Genomic DNA, 9,528 nt, shown 5'->3' with positions numbered 1-9,528 from the left:
CAATAGTCCTGTTCCAAGTGGGAGGGGAAGCTTCGCCCTTTTAGCACTTACCTCATAAAACCAGTGCACAAATGCTAGGAACGGGATCACGGAATCATTAAGGTTGGGAAAAACCTTCAAGCTCACCTGGTCCAACCATCCCCTACCACCAATGTCACCACTAAACCATGTCCCCAAGCACCACATCCAACTTCTCCTTGAACACCCCCAGGGACGGGGACTCCACCACCTCCCTGGGCAACCCGTCCCAGTGCCTGACTGCTCTTTCTGAGCAGAAATGTCTCCTCATTTCCAGCCTGAACCTCCCCTGGCACAACTTGAGGCCATTCCCTCTGGTCCTATCACTGGTTACCTGTGAGAAGAGACCGACCCCCTGCTCCCCACAGTTTCTAGTTGCAGAGAGCAATGAGGCCTCCCCTGAGCCTCCTCTTCCCCACACCAACCACCCCCAGCTCCCTCAGCCTCCCCTCACACTCTGCGGCTCTCCCCGAGGGGCTCAGCGCTGCCAGCGCGACCCCAAATCCGTGCCTCAGAGCCCCCCAACCCCACAGCGCCCTGCCCAAAATGGCGGCCGCGCCCCCTCAGCCTCTCCCCGGGCCCGGCAGGGGGAGCGCTGCCGCCGGCCGGCCGGGGGGGAGCCGCTCTGGGCTGCTCTCGGCAGCGATGGAGGCGGCGACGGAGCTGCCGCTGGGCTGCGAGTTCGCCGAGAGCCTTTTCGCCGGCGGCAGGGAGCGGGGAAAGGGCGGAGGGAGCGGGCAGCTCTACAGCGCCAAGCGCTGCGAGCCCCGGGTGAGGAGGCGGAGGCGGGGGGGAGCCGTGTGGGGCCGGCATGGGCTGGGATAAGGGCGGCTCTGACTGGGATTTTGCCTGCCCGGGGCTTGGGGGACGGGGACCAGGGGCTGAGGGAGCTGCCTGGGGTCTAACGGAGGCTCCTGGGGTCTGAGGGAGGCTCCCGGGGGCTGCAGGAGGTCGCCCGGGGTCTAAGGGAGGCTCCCGGGGGCTGAGGGAGCCGCCCCGGAGCGCCTCCGAGCGTGGCGGTCGTGGGTTAACAAATATGTTTTGTTTTTGTTTTGTTTTGTTTTTTAATGCCCCCAGTGGTTCTGCGGCGAGACAGGCGGCGAGGAGGACGCCGAGATCGTAACGGGCAATAAATTCCGGGCTGACCTGGCCTACAGGGAGCGGCACTTTGAGGTACCACACGCACCCGGCTCAGGGACGAGTCGGTGCCTCCGTCAGTCCCGGTTACTGGGACACGAAATTCAGGCCCTGTAGTCCTCAGTGTGTTGAGTGAACATACAGTTTTTTTGTAAAAAAAATCCTCGTCAAGCTGTGCCCCTAAGTCCTGTGGTACCTAAATCCATCCCGATGGCATCTTGGGAGGCACTACAGCCCCGTCAGCTAGGGGGGAGGCACTGCTGGTTAAAGTGTGCCCAAATAATAACATTTAACCTTGTTCTGGCAAGCTTTCTCAGCCAGCTGTCATGTCCTAGAGGCAACGGGAACCGAGGTGAACCAACCAGCCTAAAAAAAATGGTGTTTGGCCTCCGACCAAGCCTGTGCATCTGAACAGCCCGGCAGTGAGCAGGGCTGATATTTGGGATCGCAGAAATTGTGGTCGGCAAGAGTTAACATGCTGATTTCTGTGCTTGTGGGGAGAATCACAGAATCATCTGGGTTGGAAGAGGCCTCCAAGATCACCTAGTCCAGCCTCTGACCTAACACTAACCAGTCCTCCACTTGCCTCGTCCCCCAAAGGTTGTCGCCTCACAGGTCACCGCCTGGCTGCCCTGCACCTTCCTCGGGGCTCCCCCTGGCTGTCAGGGTTCTGTTTTCGGTCCTGCTTTCAAACATTATCCCAGCTCTGCTGTCACCTTGTCTGTACCTGATGGACATATTCCAATCTCAGCCTGAATGGCTTCACAGAAGTGTGCTGTGGGAGATGCCTGAGGCTGTAGCCAGGCATCCTGCCCCCCAAAGAGCTTTGCTCCCTGCCCAGTGCTGCAATGCCCAACCTCTAGGGACTGGCACCCCGCAGATCTGCAGCACGACACAACATCTCTTGCTTCCTGACCATCTTCCCTCACAGCGATCCACGTCAATCGTGTCTGGTGGCATGTTCTTGGATCGCTGTGGCAGGACCAGAGCCAGGGTAGAGAGTGTCTGAGTGTAAAATCACAGATTTGAGGGCAGTGACCTCAAAAATGGGGCTGGAAATAAGTAAATGGGACTAAATATTCACACATTGTGAATAGTTTTTGATGCCAGCCTAAGCTAGTGGATAGGAGAGACCAAGGACAGCAGTCATCTAAGCCTTTTTTTAGGACTGCAGAACCTGCTTGCGTTCGTAATGCCAAACCTTTGCCGGGGTTATACCCCTTCATCACGTAGCAAAGCAGACAGGGACATCCTGCAGCCCTCCTCTGGTCCCCCTGGCCTTGTGCCTGCTGCACTCACTGGGTGTAAGGGAGCTCCCACTTCTGCTTGAGAAGGAAAGTGAGCTTACCAGGGAAGAGAAATGCTTCGGCCGTTATGCCAGGAGGTATTCTGGGGATGTTGCTCATGGGCTCTTTTTGTTAGAGCTATTCAGGTTTGCAAGGAATAATTAAATATTCATTTAGAGAGATGGGAGAACGAGCTCTGCTCTTTAGTCTTTTGGTATGAGCTCTCCCACGGAGAGGAAGGAACCAAGATTCCAGTCTTAGCATCACTGAATACTTAATATAATGTATTTAAATGTTAATTGGAGTCCTGGGGAGTGCCCTGAGCATTAAGCTACAGAGTATTGCTCATTCTTGTCTTTTTCCTTGAACCAATTAATATTTAATTATTTCATGCAAATCCGAGCCGCCGTACAGGAGAGATGGAGGCTCCCTTTCTTTGCGGTGTTCCCCAACTTGCTGATTATTCATGTGAGGTGAACCCTTCTCATTGCTCACAGGGTTTGAGCCCTTCTCGTTGCTCACACCTTCACAGGTTCACACCTTCTTGCCAGGATGTTTGTGGATTTGAAGCAACGTCTGCCAAATTTTGGCTGAGCGCTGTGATCCCTCAGTTAGCTGGGACGAAGGAGCCTTGTGTCACGTGTGCCCTGTCCATAGGTGACCTCCTGCAATCCCTGCCTGTGCTTAAATGTGGGTTAGGGCTGGGGCTGCTCGTTACTGTCCACACTCGGGCGGTTCAGAGCTGGGCTCTCTGACCCCAAGGTACCAGGTCCTTTGTGCACTGCTGGCCGTGGGTGATAGCTGGGTCTGGAGACACGAAAATTTGGGCTGCAGCTCCTGGATTCCGTTTGTGACTGTAGTTGTAAACAAAGCACACTGCTGGGATTGCCTCCAAATGACCATTTCTCCCTGTTCTGTCTGCCTTTTCTTTCTACCACCGCTACCAGAAATCTCTGCGGGAATACTCCAGCTGCTTGCTGCTCTTACCTCCCGGTAACATCGCCATGAGGCGGGACGTCCAGGAGGGCCAGGCTCGGTGTTTGTCTCAACTAGGAAGGCACGAGGAGGCTCTGGATATCGCAGAAAAAATGGTAACTCCTCCAATCTTTCTTTTACGCTTTGAACATAAAAACGTTGCTGGTAGTCCTTTTATATGGACTGTTCTCTGGAAAAATAATCTCCATGTGTGTAATCCTTCAGGATGCTGGGAGTGTTTGGGAAGCAGAGGGTAACTGTCACTGCAGATAGCATCACCCTGTAGAAATCAGAACAGCCTGTACCACTGTGAGCTCCCCGTGCAGGGAGCCTGGTAGTCCTGGAAGGGACTGAACATCACGCTCTGCCAGGCAGAGTTAATGTAATGTAATGGGATTTATAAGGAAGGGGATAAATGAGTGCTTAAATCTTTCCACTCTAAAAGTGACGGTTCAAAACTTGCTTTTATTTCCATGTACTCGCTGCCAAACTGCCACCAAGAAGGGTGCCGAGCCCCAAGTGGAGCTTTTTCCACAGAGGAAAGTGTCGAGAGGCTCTGAAATCTTAAGATTTTCCTGCTGCTGTGTATTGTATAGAAAAGGTATTTATATTATTAAAGGGCAGCTGGATAAAACTGAAGGCAAAGAAGCAAGTGACAGAGTTCAGGGGCAGAAATGTTCAGGGGCCTTCGTGTCTTCCAGGCTGGGACAAGGCGACTGGAGGCAGCGCTGCCGGATTGATCTGGCGCGATCCGTGTCACGCTGTGCCATTTAAAGCTCAGGGAACAGCCTTGCACGATTTAAAAATTACCTTCAGAGGTGTTTGTGTGTCGTTATCCAGGGAGACGCTTTCTTAGGCTGTGAAGGATGGCTCCGTGCTTCTGTTATTAATCTTTTATCTTCTGTTTTCAGAGGAGCGGCGCTACTAACACGGATCACTTAACGACTGTTCTCAGCCTGCAGCTTGCCATTTATCAGGGTCTGAAAAACATCGAAAAAGAGCTGCTGTGCCTGCAGCAGCTGATCTGCCTCCATCCCTTCAACCCTTGGTACTGGAAGTTACTTGGTGAAGCTTACACGAGCCTTTTAGGGAGTCTGTCTCCATTACGTGTTCCAGAAACAAACACAAATGGCTCTGAGGAGGTTGGTGTCAGTGACAGCCACTCCAAAATACCAACTGGAAGAGAGATTCATCTCCCAGGCAGCCAGAGGGAAGGCCTTTGGTCCGGCCTTGCCACAAAGAGCGAGGACACAGGGACTTGCAGCAGCAGCCAAGCTGAAAATGAAACCCTCTGCGCTTCGCACGCACCTGAGAGAAAGGACAAAGGGAAGGAGGGAGCCTCCGAGGCCTGGGAGCAGAGCGTGTCGAAGGAGGTTGGGATAAAGGCATGTGCCTCATTTATTAGAGCGAGGTAATTAAATGCATTCTTAGAATAATGCTAACTTCTCCCAGTCCAGGACAATTTTAAGCATGTTGTTACCCAGCTCTGAGATTTTGAGCTTCCATTTTCAATGTCAAGGTTTGTTTCGGCACTGACGACACAAAGAGGCACCCTGCTTGAGATGTGAAAGGTAAAGTCCACCAACCATGAACAACTAAAATCCACGTGGAAAAAGTCTGCCATGCAACATGGAGAAGCAAAACTTTTTTTTAATGATCTCATGTGATTTTTTCAAATAATTGAATATAAAAGGGGTTGTTCTCCTACAGACGCTCCTGTTAGAGCATGGCTGTTTCCTGGTTTGCTGTTAAAGATGCAGCAGCTGAAGGCCCCCGGAGGGAAGCCTTGCCCGTCTTCCCTCTGTGAGTGCCACCTGTCTTATTTGCTTGAAGCCTCCTGCTTGAGCAAAAGCATATTATTTCAATAATACACCGATTTGCATAATGGATGAGGCTGAAAAATGAACTCCGTGACAGCTGACTGACAAGGCTGCATTAAAATGCTCTTCCCTTTTCTTTTCCCTCTTACTAAAACTCTTGTACACAACAAAAATCCCCACAACACAGTCTTTCAAAGCGATAATTAGGAAATGATTTTTGTTCAAATAGCCTTGATTTTTTTTTTCCTCTTGCCTTTCAGTAACACGTTAGGCACTGAATGTGCTTAATGCCTTTTTATGAACTTCTGAAGGTTTTTACAGAGAACACCTTATAACTGCCCTGTGCGGGTGATTTTTAAGAAATATTAACACAGGGAGAGTAGTTTTTAACTGTACTCTGACTGAAAGAAGGGGATTTAATTGCTGCTTGGGAGCAGGTAGTAGATTTAGTATCAATGTCCAATATTAAGCTACATTGGTATTAAATTTGTGCTTCCTGTTTCAGTGTGTGTGGCTCAGCACTGAGACACCTGTAAATTCAGGGATCTCCTTGCTTCACTTCACAGATTCACAAAGTGTTGTGGCGGTTTATATTTGCATAAACACTTGTCCAAGGGGAACTTCTTCCCATCCCAGGGTTTATGTGTCAGGCTATCTGAAGTTTTCAGGTCAGCTGGATTTTAAGTAAGACATGGATGTTGTGTATGTGGGGTACATGGCACCTGGAAAAGGGATGTGAGCATGGCTTTATTCAGTAAATAAGGGTCTGCTTTAGAGCACTGTAAATAATTAATTCTTCTAGTTTTGCCAGCAACAAACATGGAGCAATGGTTTTGCTTAGTTTTCAACATTTCATTTTTTAAAATATTGTTATGCAAATTTTGAGGCAAAAATGTTCCATCAGAAAAGCTCCTTCCCATTTTTACCTTGAATTCCCTGTGAAAACTTCTCTGAACTTACCCATGGTTTGTTGGCTGAGACTTGGAGGTTTTGATGTTTGTATTGCTCACGTGAAAACTGCCAGCTAAGATCTAACGTTTCCTCTTGCTACGAATGCACACCTTCATTATAACACCTGCTACATTTAGCGGTGGTAGATGCGATTTTTATTTTATTTATGCATAAAGTGTGAATGAAACATAGTTTCAGCATGATCCTGCTAAGCCTCAGTGATTACGTGGTTGAACAGGCACAGATATTTCCTCTGCTGACACCTTTCACAGTCCTCCTTGCGGGAGGAGGACTCTGGGAACTGCCAGGATGTTGGATAGTTGCAGGTATTTGATGTTTGGCTGCACAAAAACAAATCTCTGGCTTTTCAGGCTGCAAAAATAATAGCTGAAGTAATCAGTGCTGTATGCAGCAAGGCCCTGCTGCCTTGTTTGGCCTCAGGGTGTGGGGGGCTTGATGCACAGCACCTTGCTTGCAGACCTGAGCTTCTCTGACTACGTGGGGAGGAAAATGCCTGTGTAGAGCAAGCAGAGATACTTGGTACGTTTTTTATTAAAAGCAACTGTTTGTCTCAGTACCATAGCACGCAGGATAAGCAGAGCAGATTGCTACACGTGTTTATTTCTCCTCAGTTTGTGCAGCTGGCTAAATTCAGGAAGGAGAGCTGCTTAAAGCACGACACTGCAGCTGGGTTTAGGTTTGCTGACGTACTCTTTCTCCAGCGGTCCCCTCTTTAACTGCCTTTCTCATTCCAGGCTTTTACTGCAGCTTACCCAGTCGCAGCAGGCCTCCTTTGCTCTGGAGAGCAACTTAAGAAGTCAAAAAGAAATTGATGACAAAGTGGCGCGGTTTGGCTTAACCCCGACCTCCTTGCTGCTGCTGAGCAAGGTAAGGGAACGCTGCTCTGGGCGGAGGTTCCTGTGGGCAGCTCGGCACCGAGGCCTGGGTGAGGTGCCTGGGCCGGGTGCTGCCTCCAGCTGCCCGACACTCCCCTCGCCTCGTTAACTGTGCTGGGAAACGAGGGAAATTAGGCAGGGTGGATGCCCTGGGAGCGCGTTATCCGGAACTGTTTGGTGCTGCCGTGTGTCACACGGGTGGATCCGTGTTCTGACGAGGTTCTCCTTGCGGGAGCTCTCAGGGCTGTTACCTTCCTCATCGGGCTGGCGTTTGCATCATCATCATCGCCGTTCATCATCGTTTCCTGGGATGCAGGTTTCATCTCGGGGCCTTGCGATGCCACCAAGTGAATCACGGGCGTGAAATGCGAGTGGAGATTGCACCGATGGCCACTGGGTTGGGGAACTCTCTGCTCCTTCAGCAAATTTCCAGAAAAAGCCAGAGACAACCTTTGACATTATTTCTTTGTTCGGTCCGAGTACTGGCTTGTAATTTTAAAGAACTACAGAGGAGGAGATTAACATTGTATGGCTTTGTTCACAGAGCTTAAACATCTGTGGTGTCATTTATGGAGTTCTATTTTAAAGAACAAAAAGAAGCTGGCGGGATTTAAACTTTGCTGCCAGCATTACAGGTTTAAGTTACTAAAAGCCAAATTACTTGCCAAATTGGCAGAAGATCTTGTGGGATTTCAGCCATAAGAGGGCAGTAGCATGCAGACTATCGCAGCTTTTAAAAACGCTGGTGAAGAGAAAATCCTGTCCCTGCTTCCCTTGGCCTGACACCCCCTAGCAGGAGGGGGGTGAGATTTCCCCTGCTATTCAGAGCAAAAATCCCCGCATAGAAGCTGAGAGCGAAGGTGGAAGGGGTTGTGCACTGCGAAGCCTCTCCGTTTTCCATATTTATTGCAGAATCCAACAGGCAGACAACGTAATGGTGGCTTGGGAATGTCTCCTAGGTGGAGTACGGTTCATATGTAAATGCCTTGGCTGTTGTCACATTCCTGGTTTCCTCTGCACGTTGTTTCCTTGTTTCCCACCTTCTTTCTTACTCTTTGCAGGTTATGGGGGCGGATCTGATACCGGAAAAGCTAAAAGAGGAATTCCAGGGTGAGGTGAAATGCATAGGCTCCTCAGCACTGGCATCGTTGGTAACTGCCTCGGCCTCAGAGTTTGAAACCAAATGGTTCGGTGAGCTCCAGGATGATTTATGCCACTCAGACAGACAGCTCTGTCAAGATTCACATATCCCACCTCTGGCTACGTAAAAGTTTTGTTGTTTGTATTATCACGTCTTCAAATGCCTATGGAATGATGCTTGCTAAAACGTTCATTTTTTTTAAGATTTCTTAGTGTGTATCTTTTAAGAATGCATAAATCTCTGCATTTAAAGTTTTAATGTCTCATGATTTTCTTTGCTCACTGATATATTAAAAATAATAAGAAATCCAGTATAAAATTGCCCTTTCAGTTGAACTTCCAGAGGTAGCTTTCCGTCATGAACCTCACAGGGTTCTTGAAGCACCTGTGAGTTTTTGGGGGATCTGTGATGCTGGTGGAATGTAAGGCTTCCTTTTTGATGCCCAGTTTGAAAATTCCTCGGTTTTAAATCCTATATGGAATCTAGAGCCATGGAATTAGTAATTTTATTAATTTAAGTTTTTAATATTTCTCGATTAGTTGACATTACACTGCTTTGCTTTTCAGAGCTGAGTGGCTACGAATCTTAAATATATTTATGCTGCAAAGTTGTCAAAAAGAATAATTCCATATTTTGGGGGAAAAATATCTAAATAATAACTGTTTTACTTAAAACTGGAAGGAGATTTTTGCCCAGGCTAAAGGCTTTTGCAGGTGTAGAGCTAGCCACAGCCAAGTCTTCAGGGTGCTTATACAAGGAAGGTGAAAAACTGTCAAGGCTGTTTATGTGCGCTGAAGAGTGTTTAGTCAGAGCATATCCTTTGTAAAACCTTGCAAGGAATAAAAATCCTCTGCTGGGGAAACTGGCGGTGCTGTTCCTGCATCCTTACGCTCTGTTTTGGGTTCACAGTGACAGCACTTCGCTTTGTGCTCTGAAGCTTCGACATTGTCTGCTGTGGGCTGTGAAGATCCTGCAGTTTCTTTGGTTTGAACCAATTCAGATTTGAGGCAAAGCGTGCTGTTTCCTCTATTTTATCGCCTGTTAAACTGTGACCCTCAAATTCTTGGTAGCGTTTTGTAAAAATGGTGTTTAATGGCTAGAGTTTAAAACTGGGACTCTCTCAGACACAGTTTGCTGTGACTTTTTTCATGTTTTCTTTCTGCTGTACTGAAGAGCGCTGAAACTTGCAGTAATTCAGAGCTGAAATGTCAGTCACCATACACGAACACGCTTTGTATCTGCAACTTTTAGATGGATTTTCAAGCTTATTAGGAAATCAGCCGCTGGTAACTTGGTGGACCACG

At 48.7% G+C, this 9,528-nt stretch overlaps 1 protein-coding gene across 1 annotated transcript; it reads left to right on the top strand.

Annotated features, from left to right (window-relative positions):
* Positions 1-174: 174 nt before the first annotated feature.
* C2H8orf76 (chromosome 2 C8orf76 homolog) lies at positions 175-8,482 on the top strand. The gene is made up of 6 exons (XM_068672590.1): positions 175-789; positions 1,096-1,191; positions 3,389-3,532; positions 4,328-4,827; positions 6,943-7,075; positions 8,145-8,482. Exons 1-6 carry the CDS (start codon positions 406-408, stop codon positions 8,349-8,351), a joined length of 1,464 nt encoding a protein of 487 aa, XP_068528691.1. The 5' UTR covers positions 175-405; the 3' UTR covers positions 8,352-8,482.
* The last annotated feature ends 1,046 nt before the right edge of the window (positions 8,483-9,528 follow it).

This window comes from Anas acuta, chromosome 2, assembly GCF_963932015.1.
Source record: "Anas acuta chromosome 2, bAnaAcu1.1, whole genome shotgun sequence".
NCBI classification, from domain to species: Eukaryota; Metazoa; Chordata; class Aves; order Anseriformes; family Anatidae; genus Anas; species Anas acuta.
The sequence above is the reverse complement of the archived record's forward strand: the minus strand, read 5'-3'. Positions and strand labels throughout refer to the sequence as shown.